General features: G+C 36.2%; 1 protein-coding gene across 2 annotated transcripts in view; it reads left to right on the top strand.

The window, feature by feature from the left end:
* RNF145 (ring finger protein 145) overlaps nt 1-14,399 on the top strand; it is a 58,209-nt gene extending 43,810 nt beyond the window's left edge. For both annotated transcript variants that reach the window (XM_039245360.1, XM_039245359.1), the window contains exons 8-11: nt 2,253-2,435; nt 9,106-9,253; nt 10,147-10,503; nt 12,784-14,399. In XM_039245360.1, the coding sequence (XP_039101291.1) occupies nt 2,253-2,435; nt 9,106-9,253; nt 10,147-10,503; nt 12,784-13,170 (1,075 nt within the window). In that variant the 3' untranslated portion in view covers nt 13,171-14,399. The remainder of the gene's footprint in view (nt 1-2,252; nt 2,436-9,105; nt 9,254-10,146; nt 10,504-12,783) is intronic.
* Nucleotides 14,400-15,157: the final 758 nt, after the last annotated feature.

Here is a 15,157-nt window from a genome sequence, read left to right as displayed (position 1 = left end):
GTTCTGCACCTTATTTTTTCATTTAAATATTTTTTTAGATTATTTGGTTTTTAAAAAAAATTTTTTAATGTTTTATTTATTTCTGAGAGAGAGAGAGATAGCGTGAGCAGGGGAGGGTCAGAGAGAGAGGAAGACACAGAATCTGAAGCAGGCTCCAGGCTCTGAGCTGTCAGTACAGAGCCCGATACGGGGCTTGAACCCACGGACAGTGAGATCATGACCTGAGCCCAAGTCGGACGGTTAACCGACTGAGCCACCCAGGTGCCCCAATTATTTGTTTTATTGTGTCAACAGAGACATCCTCATTCTTTTTGATAAAGGCATACTATTCCAAAAATTAAATGTATTTCTTTATTCTTTATTTTGCTATTAAAAATGGCGCTATGAATATCTTTTTATATGTCTCTCTTTTTTAAACTCCTAATTAGGAAAATTTCAAATTAACAAAGTTGAGAGAATAGTAAAATGAGCCTCCATATACTTGTCACCCATCTCCAGTAATATGGCCAGTCTTCTATCATGCATGCCCTTATCAGCCCCACTCATTGTGTCCCCTCTATAACTCTCGGCTGCATTTATTTGGCACAAATCTCAGATATAATACCATTTTACCCATAAGTATTTCAGTCTCCTATGAAAAAACATAACTACAATAGAATATTCATTCCTAGTAAGAGAAAAATTCCTTGGCCTCAAATTACCAGTTGGTGTTCATATTTTCCTGATCTTTTTTTTTTTTTTCTTCAGATATTTTATTTGCTCAGCTTCAGATCCAAATAAGGCTCATATTGTAGTTGGTTAATATCTTTTAAGTCTCTTTTAATATTTATGACCTTGGTGTCTCTCTGTATTTTTTTTTCCTTTCATTTTATTTCTTGAAGACACTAGATTGTACTACTTAATTTTTCAGAATCTGGATTTTGCCAATTGTATTAGCACAATGTCCCATAACATGTTCTCTTACTATGTTTTCTCTTACATACAAATTTTTTGTAGTACATCCATAGGGTAAATTATTACCAGTAAGATTATTGAGTTGAAGTGTCTGTACATTTTAAATTTATTAGCAAATTTTTTTCCAGAAAGGTGTTACCTGTTTTATATCAACATTAGTGTCCCCATTTTTCTCAGATTCCTTGTCAGTGCTTGCTTGGGTCATCCAACTTTGAAATATTTGCTAATTTATGGTTTTGAAAACTGGACTTAATCCTTTGCTCATTTATTTGTGAGAGTTATTTATAAATCAAGCCAATAAGATAAAAAAGGTCTCTAAAGATTTTGTGTATATTTTCCAAATGGAAATTGAATTTCAAAAAATTTGTATTTGTGTCTTGTAGTTCTTATGGTCTGCTTAAAGAGACTTTTCCTACTTCAAGATTATGGAGACATTCATCTATGATTTTATATTCTGTAGTCAAGAAAAAACCCATGATATAAACCTATAATTCAGTGGATATCTAGCTGTATTCATGTTTATTTCATATTACAGAACTTTCCTTTCAGAATAAAAGTCAAATTATTATTTACCTCTTTAAGATACAATTTTGGCTTATTATAGTTTATACAAGGGCATTCTGTAAGAAATTGCTTAAGAGCACATGGATGGCTCCGTCAGTTAGGCATCCAACTTCGACTCAGGTCATGATCTCACAGTTCTTGGGTTCGGGCCCTGCACTGGGCTCTGTGCTGACAGCTCAGAACCTGGAGCCTGCTTTGGATTCTGTGTCTTCCTCTCTGTTCCTCCCTTGCTCACACTCTGTCTCTGTCTCTCAAAAATAAATAAACATTAAAAAAAAGAAAAATTGTTTAAAATTCAGTATCACTGTTTTTCCAGCATCCATTTATAGTCTCGTGATTTTTTAAATATCTGAATTTATTGCTGCTTTGGTAGTGTTTTATGAGTAAGGGAACAAATGATCTTTTGGGAGATGGAAATTTGGTAGCAGATTTTTAAAACATTCCCAATTAGCATTTCATAGTTCATCAGATTTATCTTTCTATTCCCATGTCCCACATTGCTGAACATTCATTAGCAAAGCCTAGTTAGAACACTTTTATTTATCTTAGAAGTTGCTTTTATTCTTCTCATTGTATTCTAAAATACGCATACAGTGGTATATTATGACTATGTACTACTATTATATCCATGTTATATGTTACATGTGTTTACATTCTGATGAGGATTATTTGCTCTTGGAATGAAATGAGATTCTGATTATTTGTTTTTTCTGAAAACGTATGCTTTTTTTTAGAGGCATGACGGAAGGAGTTACTCTGTTAATCCTGGCAGTACAGACTGGTCTCATAGAACTACAAGTTGTTCATCGGGCGTTCCTGCTCAGTATTATCCTTTTCATTGTCGTAGCTTCTATCCTTCAGTCAATGTTAGAGATTGCAGATCCTATTGTTTTGGCACTGGGAGCATCCAGAGACAAGTAAGAAACTCCCTAAAATTTTTTGTAATATTCTTTGTAAAATATATAGATTTTGTCTGAAAATTTATATAATGTTTGGAGACAGAAAATGGGTGGAGGAATAATTGGTATTAGCTTAAGATGGCAAGTTTACATTTTTATTTTTTCTATATGTTTGACATTTCTGTTTTTTTTCCCTCACAAGAATTCCTGTAGTTAGAAATCACATCAAAGGCCATGTAATCAATTACAAGTCAGTGTTTTTCTTTTTCAGAGATATTTAATACTTCTTACACTTGTCCAATTTTAAAATGAAAAATGGAAAGCATAAGATTTAGTCCAAGAAATATATCAAATAATCTTATTTTGTGTAATGCTCAAGCAGAGAAAGCATTGAGAGTAAGGAGAAAATCATTCGAAGAGAGAAATAAAGGCTCTCAGGCAGTCATAAAGATGGGCATTTATGGAATAACTGCCTCATCTGATGGCATTTTAGACCATTTTGCAGCTTACTGAGGTTTATTGGGGCTTCTTGATACTTTCTGGGACCAGGTGAAATTAACAGCTGCATTCATGTTCATTCCATATTACAGAAGTTTTCTGTAAAATTTTTATCATTTAGCTCTTTAAGGTACAATTTTGGCTTATTACAGTTTATACAAGGGCATTCTATAAGAAATTGCTTAAAATTCAGTATCACTGTTTTTTTCCAGCATCCATTTATACTCTCTTGATATTTGAAATATCTGAAATTAATTCTGAATTTAATTCTCTCTTTTGGGAGATTGAATTTGGATAGATTTTTAAAACATTCCAAATTAATATTTCATAGTTCTTCAGATTTATCTTTCTATTCCCATATCCCACATTGCTGAACATTCTGAAATTTTTCACAAATGGTAGAATGGCTAACAGAATCAATTTTAATTTAAATAAGGTCTTTGCTTCAGATAATATTAATCATTACAGTTAATTATAGTTATTTGAGATTTGGCTTTGAGGGTTGAAGTATCTCAATAGAAACATTTAAGATGTTGAACTTAATGGTGAACTGCCTTTTAAATAGCCACTTAAGTGATGAGGCTGTCAGTATAACACTATTTTGTCATTTCTGGGAGTATCATTTAGTAGTATTAATTATAATAATTACTTAGGCATATATTAATAAGACTAATATAATACTGTAGAAAGTTTGGAAAAGAGAAAAAAAAGTCTGTAATTCCACTGCCATAAAAACCATTAAATCCAGTTCTTGTTCCCTCCATGGTGTTGAACTAGTCTGCTTATTACTGACTTCTTCCTCCAAAGTCTCATGCAGAGGAAATTTAGAAGGAAAGGAGGAAAACTGAGAAGTATGAGAAAATGTAACTTATTAGAGCTGACTCAAGAGGAATTTAAAAACCTGGATAGTTCTGTAGCTATTAAAGAAATGGAGGCAGATGGTAGTACAGGCAAGTTCCAAACTTTGAAGGAGCAGATTATCCCTATTTTAAACGTGCACTTCCAGACAATGGAAAGAATACTACCCAACTCCTTCTGTGTGGCTAGTATAATCCTTATATTGAAATCAGATATACAACTTGAGAAAGATAAGTTTTATTTCACTCATAGTAGGAGGTACTATGAAGCTTTTGTATTATTGGCTCAAGCGTAGACAGTTGTTGAGCATTGGAACAGAGAGCCCCCAAACAGATCCTTGTATGTAGAACTTCGGTAGGTAACAGAGGTGGCATATCAGATGGGTGGGGTCAGGTGGTAGTCCTCTGTAATGTTGCTGGGAGAAAATGGCTTCTGTTTGGAAAGGATGGAATAAGTTCCTATCTCACACTGTAATCAAAGGATCAACTCTGGAATTTTAAGAGACCTGAAATTTCAAAACAAAAAATTAAAACTCTACATAGGCTAGCATATTTTGGACCTTCAAATAGGAAACAGTCTCTTAAGCTGACAGAACTGTTGTGAAAGGGAGACTAGGAGTTAAGAATGACTGTGATTGTGAAAGCAGAGTCATAAATCTAACTATTAACATTAACTTTTTAAACCTAAAGTTAACATTAACAAACTAGGAGAAGATACTCCCAAGTATTTACACCCACCCAAGAATTGGTATCAGTACACAAACAGCTCAGATGAGCAAGAAAAATGGATGAAATACATATTTATCTTTAGGCTTTTAGTGAAAGAAGAAACACATGACTATGAAGAGAGGTGCAACCTTTTTACTGATGGGGGAAATGTAAATCAAGACCACATTGAGGTACTATTTTTAACCTCTGGGATTGGCAAGGAATAAATAAATAGGAAGGAAGAAGGGAGAGAGAAAAGAAAATCAGCTGATACCTAGGGTGGAAGGAGGTCTAGATCACAAGGTGTCCCTGGTCTCTGGTGGGAGTGTAAAGTGTAATGACTTTGGAAACAGCTTGGTCATTATCGCCTCCTACGTATATACTCTGGGCATTCTTGCACATGCTCAGTAAGGACATGTAGAAGAATGTTCATAGCACAATTCATAGTAGCAAACATCTGGGAACAACTTAAATGACAAATAGGAAAGTGGGTAAGTGTGATAATAGTCACAATGGAATATTAGAAATATAGTGACACACAAAACATTAGGAGTGATTCATTGCATTATAAAGTTAAAAAGTAAGTCCAAAAAGATGGCAGTATAGAATATTATTTTTATGTTAAAAACAAAAATGTAAAATCTATTCTTTAGGAATACATACAGGTTAAACAAAACTAAAAAAAGGGAAGCAAGCAAGAGCGTAAAGAACACTTCATTGTGGGGAGAGAGGCAGGGTATATGGAAGAGGTGGGCTTGACCATATGGTGAAATGGGGTTATTGTCCAGGCCCTCACTTCTGTCTGAGGAGATGGGCTCGTGAAGGCTGCTACAATATTTAAGATAGCTAATTAGGTTATTAACTCAGTAAAGAGAGGGATGCCCACAAACCAATAGCAGTAGTGCATTCTGAATCAGGGATTATGATTAATTCAGTGTGCCGAGTTAATATTAAAAAAGGAAATGAGTAGGTTAATTCTAAAATTCAAGAAATAAGATTGATAATTCATGAAATGTTGCTTCTATCTGTCATTAAAGAAAATAATTATTAGGGGGAAAATCCTTACATGTCTTTGGAGTTGCTTAGACTAGAGGTAATTTCCAGTGTTTAACTTAAAAAGGTATCTCAGTTTTAGCCATAGAGATATTTGTTGACCTTTATCTGTAAATTTTATTCCAGGTTTTAATGGAATTTTAGGACAATGGTCTACTTATTCAAATTACATAGATTTTCAAATGACAAACTTTTAAGAAAATGGATTAGTGTGTTTATAAAGTGTGTTTTATAGTGCTTAACCTACTCATGGGATGAGGTTTCAGTGTCGTTTTCTGCTATTCTTAGAGAGAGACAGCATGAATGGGGGAGGGGCAGAGAGAGAATCCCAAGCAGGCTCCACACTGCCAGCAAACAGCCTGTCATGGGGCTCAAACTCACAAAACTGTGAGCTAATGACTTGAGCTGAAACCAAGAGTCAGACTTAACGGACTGAGCTGCTCAGACACCCCTTAAATTAGATTTTTATTGAATTTTAACTGCTTAAATAAGGATATATATGTTTGTGTATATAATATACACACCTCTATGTGTGTTTATGTGTATATATTTTTGTGTGTTTGTGTGTATACACACTTATGCCAAAATTAGACCTAAATTGAAACTCTTGGCATAATGTTGTATATGCATCTCTTGTATGTGTATAAATATATGCTTATATGTAAATATATACCTATTTTATATAAATGTATTGTCTACCTTTCTATAAAATACTAAATTTGTTTTGCATCTCAAAGCATAACTACTGACAAGTTTATGTTTGTCTCTTCAGAAAGTAGAAATGTTTGCAAGAAAAGATGTAAAACAGTTCTAAAGTGCTTGTCTTTAATTTTTATCATAATAATTCACTTTCTTCTCTGAATTACTAATTATAGGTAGTCCCACACAGTTTAGCATTTAACTTTGTATGTGATTATTTTTCCTCCCCACCTATATTATAGTTAAAGGTAGAAGGGGTGATTTATGGCACTTTTTTTTTGGTCTCCTTGAGACAACATGGATTTGAGATCACAGATGCTGATTTTTAATTAAAACAGTTGAACTTTTTTGTAGCCATGAGCTTTAAACTATTTTGGTTGAAATCTATATTTCCTTGTAATGAATTTAAATAAATGTTCATGTTTAATAGGAAATCATTAATAATTTTAAGTCTTGATACTCACTTTACATAGACTGTAATGGAGTCTTGTGTTTCTAAGAGAGAGGAAGGCTGTTTTGGGTTCATGGTGTTTTCTTTCTAGATTTGTAATCACTATGTTTAAAAAAATTAACTTTGCCTTTTATTTACCCAGGAAATAGAAATAGCTAATGTCTTTTTTTTAATCCCTTGTGGTGGCCCTCTATCATCTATTTACTTGGAAATTGGTTATATAAAGTAAATAGTTCTATAAGTAAACCTGCAGGGGGGTGGAAATCACACCTTTTTTTCCTGTTGCACAAAGATTTTTCAAAGTTCTAATTAAGACACTTGTTGGGGAGGGTTTTTCTTTATCTTCTAGAACTTGGTATACAGTCTGTTTTAAATTGGGATATATTTACGGAATGATTTATTAAAATATTCTGATGGATGAAGAGGTACACAAAAGGAAAAATTATGTTCCTTCTCCTTTTGACATAACTATGGGGTTCCTCCAGTATATGTATTCCACTACTGATGAATAGGGTTCAAGTGGAATCAGAAATGAAGGGACGCCTGGGTGGCTCAGTCGGTTGAGCATCCAACTTAGGCTCAGGTCATGTCACGGTTTGTGAGTTCAAGCCCTGTGTCACGCTCTGTGCTGACAGCCCGGAGCCGGGAGACTGTTTCAGATTCTATGTCTCTTTCTCTCTCTCTCTGCCCCTCCCCTGGCTCACACTCTCTCTCTCTCTCAAAAATAAACAAACATTAAAAAATTGGAAAAAAAAAAAAAAAAAGAAAGAAAAACTCAAGTCTAAGAAGTCTGATTTGTTGGGTGTCTTAAAACCACAAAGTTATACTATATCTAAAAAGTATATGTGTGTCTATATGTGTATGTGTATACACACACACACAACACACACGTGAGCACATACTGAACTATATACAAAGTATATATATGTAATTATTCCCCCATGAGATAACCATAACTTTTGTCCTGCTTATATCATAGGGCTTTGCATTTGAGTAGATATATAGGTAGGTTACCAAAAAAAAAGATAGTAATGAAAACAATTTGAAAAATATCAAGCAGAAATAAATTTTCTAATTTTATTTGGCACTGACTTCATACAAGCCTTTATGCTTAAAAACTGAGCCATGTGAAGAAGGAGTTCTTTTTTTCAAGGAGTTTAAATTTGGGTGATAAGACATTTTTGTGGGTATGTACATATATATTATTTAGATAATAAATATAAGCAAATAAAAATGTTTAAGTATACAGTATATAAATATCTGTATAATTGAAACAATATTACAGTTTTTTTTTTTTTAATTTTCTATGTTCCTTTATCTTTGAGAGAGAGAGAGAGAATACATGTAGGGTAGAGAGACAGGGAGACACAGAATCCAAAGCAGGCTCCCAGGCTTTGACCTATCAAAACAGACCCTGATATGGGGTTTGAACTCCCAAATTGTGAGATCATGACCTGAGTCAAAGTCGGACACTTAACTAACTGAGCCACCCAGGCACCCCAAAACAATACTATAGTTTAGTGATTGGCTGATACCAGTGTAAGAATTCTAAGAGGGATGGTGATTCCTGGAGAAAGGATTCACGTTACCTATCTGTGTGCACATATTTGTTTAGCTTGAGATAGCCTAAGGGTTTACAGTAAAAGAGAGTGGGACAGAGGCATGTCTAGTGTAATGTGTGTTTGTATTTTTCTGGGAATATAATTAATGAACCATCTTTGCCTGTAGTGAGGAAGAGATGTTGACAAGTTTGAACCAAAAAATTGAGAGTAGAGGAGCTCAAATGCCAGGCTAGGAAGTTTAGAGCAGGTTTTGGCAGTATTACACTAGCAGAGCTGTAGGAGGATCAGTCAGGCAGGCCACGTCCAGGATAGATCAGGGACCAGGAGAGGAAGACTGGCTAGTAGGTCCTAAAACACAGTGGTTCATAGTTTTTTGCCCCCAACACTGACAGATGCAAGGATGAGTATAGCTGTTCACTGGAGAACCATTCCTCTTAGTAATATTGTACTCACAGTAGGAGAGATTTTCACCATAGGATACTGGGTGGGGAGAAGATGTCTCATGACTTAAAACCACAAATTACTCTTAAAAATGTGTTAAGGCTTAATGCTACAAAAGCCTGGAATCACTTTGGAATTGGTAGGAATGAGAATCGAACTGAAAGTTAACTATGGGGGAGGGGGGATAATTGATGGTACTTGGCAATTGAATGAGTGTATAGAGAAGAGGTGAGTCAGGGGGCTTTGAAATACCAAGCCTAGGACACGTTCCCTGAAGTCTAGTACAGTGACTGGCATGGGGAAAGGTGCTCAGGAAATTATTTGGGAAATGTAAGCACAGTCCAAGACTATCAGTTGATAATGTGATTGTTTTGCTCCTGGGTGACAGACACTTTAAAGGAATACTTTTCTTTCTCTAGGAGTTTATGGAAACACTTCCGTGCAGTGAGCCTTTGTTTATTTTTACTAGTGTTCCCTGCTTATATGGCTTACATGATTTGCCAGTTTTTCCATATGGATTTTTGGCTGCTTATCATTATTTCCAGCAGCATTCTCACCTCTCTTCAGGTAAGCCTAGGAGTAACTAACTTTCTGCAATAACTGATTTTCTTATTTTCCTTCTTGAAAAGAAATTAAACTTTTTCAAGATTAATGATTAGAAGTAGCCTGTTTAGGTGATCACTTCCCAACTTATTTATTAGAAAACATTACACTGATTTGAGTATAGGAGTTAGATAGATGATAGGTTACTAGAATACCAGACTGTCTGTGTCAGTGTACTTTTTTTTTTATCAAGGTAATTAAGCTTTGGTGTTTTTTTAAATGATACAGAAATATTGTGTAAAGCTTCAAATTGATAAGGAACTGTAAAATATTAAAAGACTTTATTTAGCTTGTTTGGAGCACATATTTAAAGTAAATACTCAAAAATATCCTTTGTTTCATGATATATATAAATATATGACATATGCATGTATATTACACATGCATACACACAACTCATATTGCCCTGGAAATGAAAAGCTTGTTGTAACTTGAAGGTGGATTTTTGCTGCTTGATCAGTAAAAAAGTAAAAGAAAATACAGCACTGGCAACACAGATTTACTCATTGTTCCCTGTAGGGCTAAAGGTTCTTTGAAAGTTGAGGAACATGTATGACTACAGAATTAGGACAATTTAGATAGAACTTTAATGAGTTTTGGTGGTCTGGGGAATAAATGGAAAGGATGAGTCAGAAACTAATCAATCATTTTAAGAAAGTTATGTCTTGAGATGTGACTTTTTGGTAGCAGATGCCTGGATTACTGAGATCATCCACATTTTAATAACACCATTGTCTCCTCTAGATATTAAATATGGCATCCAAAAAGTGTTTACGAATGTTGTTATTGCTTTAAGTCTATGAAAAGCCTTTATTAGTGGTCATATTCTGCTTTATAAAACTGTATTTTTTTTCCAGGTTTTGGGAACACTTTTTATTTATGTCTTATTTATGGTTGAGGAATTCAGAAAAGAGCCAGTAGAAAACATGGATGATGTCATCTACTATGTGAATGGCACTTACCGCCTCCTGGAGTTTCTTGTGGCCCTCTGTGTGGTGGCCTATGGTGTCTCAGAGACCATCTTTGGAGAGTGGACAGTAATGGGCTCAATGATCATCTTCATCCATTCCTATTATAATGTGTGGCTTCGGGCGCAGCTGGGGTGGAAGAGCTTCCTTCTCCGCAGGGATGCTGTGAATAAGATTAAATCCTTACCTGTTGCTACAGAGGAGCAGCTGGAGAAGCACAATGATATCTGTGCCATCTGTTACCAGGTAACTTGCACTGTAAGAGTCTATTTGGGTGGGTCATACGATGTATCCCCTGGGACTTTAACCATTTCTGCCTAAATTTCTAGGCAGAATTATTTCCTGGGTTATTAAAAAAAAAAAAGTTCTCAGAAATTATTAAAGACCTGATAGAGTATTTCCATTTTATTTCTAAACTAAGTTTTTAATTTAGTCCAAGTTGTAATTTGTTGTTATTTTCAACATTGCTCACCCATAAATAAAGGAAAAACAGGTCAGGTGTATTTTATATTTACTCCTGAATACACACACACACACTCACACACACACAAACACACACAGATATATGTACTATCAAATATATACTATCAATCAGGAGTTAGCAACTTCTGAAAAGTGGTGTGTCAAGATTCTCACTCTTTTTCCTTCTGGTATTTCCAGGGTGGGGAGGAAATATTTGTTTACTTAACATAGTTGGGGAGAGTATGTGTTTACTTGTGGGTTGATGGATATCTGAGATGGAGACAGGCCTTTGTGTATGCAAATGGGGATCGAGGCAACCAGTTGGTGTGGCACGATAGCTGGCCTTCCTGGCATCGTTGGCATTTGTGCCATGAATAGCTGATGATTGCCTTCTATTAAAAATGAAAGATAGTATTTAAATGAGTTTGGAAATATCACAACAAAAATGGGCCTAGAGTTTAGTCCCCAGTAACTTGTGCAAGGGGGTGGTTAAGTAGCAGCTTTTATAGTTAAACTGTACTTTCGGAAGTATGGACAGAAATTAAGGGCAACAACAGAAAGCATTCCTTTAAAATTGCTCTTAAAGAGCATATGCTGGTGGAATAAAACTTCAGGTGGTGTCAGTGAGTATGTATGAATGAATGTTCTTTCTCCAAGGCTGCTCTACAGTTTAGATGGGGTGTGTATATCTGTGTGTTTAAGACTATTTAGTATAAGAATTTTGACTAAGAGTTAAATGCAGCTACCACTTTTTTATTGTTACTAGAACATACTCAGGAAATAATATTTTCCAGGGTGTTTTTTGCATTTGGGGAAACTAAGGAATATTGTAAGTTCCCCCCAAGTGAAGCAGCCATTGTCTTAGTTCTGGTTCCTTTGTGCTTGGTAGCCCTGTTTATGCAGGACAAAGCATGTCATAGACTGGGAACATCAGCTTCAGCAGCCCATGCCTAAATGTTCCATCTCTGGGATGTAAGAGTCCTCTTTTTGTATTTCCTGTTGTCACATCACTTTTTTTGAGGTGCTAGAACTACCTGCTGATACCACACAGAAAATCAAAGTTAAATTGCTTAACCTCCCAGCTGGCTGCTTTTCCTTGGATGGCTTTCTGCTTAAAAGTTGACTCCCAGGTGTTAACCAGTTTTTGGCAAGGAATTTCTGTAACAACTATAGCTCCTTGTTTTGGGACTTGAAACAAAATTAATGGTTGAGTCACCAAACGTATATTTTTACAGTTGAAGCATCATGTCCTCAGCCTGAATTCTTCAAATATTTACTCTTTGGCAAGGAATATTAATGCAAAGTATACCACGTCTTTCTTACTGCAGTAGTTCTCAAACTTGAGTATGCATAAAAGTCACATGGGTGGCTTACTGTAGTTACAGATTTGTGAATGCCATCTTCAGATATCCCAATTCAGTAGGTCCGGGGTGGCCCAGGAATGTTAACAATGTTAACAATGTTAACAAGCATGGTTAACAAGCACTCTGGGCAATTGTAATGCAAGTTGAGAAATGCTGATTTATATGGACTGTATCTTGAAGACTGTGTTAATAACATTGTCCCTAATGAAATTGCTGCTTCCTTGCCAATACCCTGGTGTTATGTGGCTGACTTTGTCTCCTTGCCAATAATTTCATCATGGAATAATCTGTTCAGCTGTGTTGAAGCATAACTATGGAAAGTCCTGTCTTCATCAGATTTTCTGAGGTTCTAATTACACTCATGCCATGCCGGGGGAGACCCAGTAATCACACTGCAATAGTTGTGTGATGCTTGTGTTTCATACTGAGGCAGAAGCCAGTTAAGTTAGTTTCTTTCTCATTTTTGGTTTTCCTTTTTTAATTACTTGGGTAGTGGTTCTTGCATTGTTGGTATAAAGGGGTCTCTGATGGCAGGAGGAGTATTACTATAATCTAAAGTGAGTTTTATTCTAAGATCTATGTTACAAATTTTATATGGGGAACTTGTCTGAAAGAAATGTTGGAACTATAACTTGTGGGATTCACAGCCAACGGTTTTAGATAATAGACATTTATGAGGTATCTTTCGTCCCTCTCCTAGGACATGAAATCTGCTGTGATCACACCTTGCAGCCATTTCTTCCATGCAGGATGTCTCAAGAAATGGTTGTATGTCCAGGAGACATGCCCTCTGTGCCACTGCCACCTCAAAAACTCCTCCCAGCTTCCAGGGTTAGGGACTGAGCTGGTTCCACAGCCTCATGCTGGAGCTGAGCAGAACATCGTGCTTCAGGAAGGTACTGACCCTCCAAATGAAGAGCGTCCTCCAGAGACTGGGATGCAGGAAGGTTGTAGGGACAATAACGAGTGCATAGCCACAAGATCCGATAGCCAGGAAGGGACTTGTGATCCTAAGAAATATCCTTTTAGTGCAAAAGATGAAGTATGTCCTGTTGAGGTCAGCCCAGAAGAAAAGAAGCAGAAGTAATGCTTTGATACTCTGGAGAAGTTAACTCACTATGAAATTCACGCTCAGATTTGAGGAATGAATGTATGAGATGATGAGGCAGGAAGCTTGACATTCCAAGGATCTGATCCAGGAAGTACTCTCAGTGGAGACTGCTGGCTTTCATCCCCTTGACATTGTGGGAGAAATTTTGCAATGTATGCTAATCAAAATGTATTTCTGTATCCTGTGCTGATACTTTATAGAGGTTTGCAAAGAAAATTCAACCTCAGCAGCTTCAGAAACTGCCCTTGACTTGGAAGGGATAAATAAAATCAGATTTGAGTGCTTGAAAGGGGCTGAGGAAAGGAGGATAAAGAGCATCAGGACAGCATGGGAAGAAGCAAGCTGAAGCGGAACAGACCTCTCTCTCTATGGAACAGGATCATTCTTGTTACAAAGTAGGAGTAGTGACGGGCCCTTTCACCAACCCCTTTCCCTCAGTTAATTGGGACTCAGGGGATAATTGAGTTTTGTACAGCACTGAAATGAAATCAGAGACGTAAGAGCATTGATTGTATTCAAAGATTGAAGCACGCTCATACTTCGTATGTGCTTTAGGGGGTGGGTGGGCACTTGGGCCTTGTGGGTGCATTCATGTAATCTGAGACTCTTGAACTTTATGATGGAGTCTTCAATATTTTGATGTATATGAAACTTTTGTTAATATATTGTATACTGTGTTGGCTGTGTGAAGTAAACTAAAACTCTGATGAACACTTTGGGGTCCACGTTTGTGTAGGAGACCAGAGTGGGAAGGGCTTTAGGGCACTGATAGAGGCCCTTAAGTGTACTTTTCAATGCTGCGTAATGTTTAATTCTTGCAACTGAATCAAAACAGTGTTAAATTATGGCAATATTTGCACTTTGGGAATGAGTACATAACTGTATGATCACATTCTGCAAATGCCACTTTTAAAGCTGTTAATAGACTTTGCACATTTTCTTTGACAAGGATGTGTCATATTTAAATTTTTACATTCATCATGGCTACAGGTAGAACTGGGGAGGGGGGAATGTAATTTTTTATGGGAATTTTGATATGAAAAGAAACTAGTCATTTATTTATACAATAGGCTTGGCTCAAAAAGTGTTTTTCAGACTTGATATTCCTAATGTGGGATGTGACTTTATTTTATTTTTAGTAGCAAATTTGGATGTAGACTGACAGACATAGCTGAATGTCTTAATAAATTTAAATTTGAAGATAACTGTATTTTGTTCCTGTGATGATTATTAATATGAAGTGTTTGAAATTGTGTTCTTAGGAGGTTTCGTTTTTATCCAACCAGGTTTCTTTTTTCTTTTTTTAAATATTTATATATTTTTGAGAGAGAGGGAGACAGAAAGTACACGTGTCAGGGAGCTGCAGAAAAAGGTAGAGAGAATCTCAAGCAAGCTCCATGCTATCAGCACAGAGCCTGACACAGGGCTTAACCTCACAAACCATGAGATCATGACCGGAATTTAAATCAAGAGTCAGAACCTTAACCTACTGAGCCACCCAGGCAGCCTGATCCAACCAGGTTTCTTATATCTTGATCCTTGTCAAAAATGCCCTGCAGGTGGCAAAACTTTTTGATTGGAAACAACCAGCTCTTTGAAATCTTCTACACCGGTGGAATCAAACCTAGCTTTGCGTCAGAAACATTTGGGAAGCTTTTTTAAAAAAGTACAGAAGAAGAACTAGAGGATATTATGCTAGATGAAATCAGAGTGAGAAAGACAAATGCCATATGATTTCCCTTATCTGTGGAACCTAAAAAACAAAACATGAGTAAGCAAACAGCAGAATGAGACCTATAAATTCAGATGGTTCCCGGATGGGAAGGGGATGGGGTAGAGGCAAAATGGATGGAGGGGTGTGGGAGGCACACACTTCCAGTTAGGAAATGAGTAAGTCACGGGGATGAAAGGTACGGCAGAGGGTAAATAGTGGATGGCACTGTAACAGCGCTGTGTTGGGACA

Source organism: Hyaena hyaena, unplaced genomic scaffold (genome assembly GCF_003009895.1).
Source record: "Hyaena hyaena isolate Hyena2069 unplaced genomic scaffold, ASM300989v1 scaffold_253, whole genome shotgun sequence".
Taxonomy (NCBI): domain Eukaryota; kingdom Metazoa; phylum Chordata; class Mammalia; order Carnivora; family Hyaenidae; genus Hyaena; species Hyaena hyaena.
The sequence above is the reverse complement of the archived record's forward strand: the minus strand, read 5'-3'. Positions and strand labels throughout refer to the sequence as shown.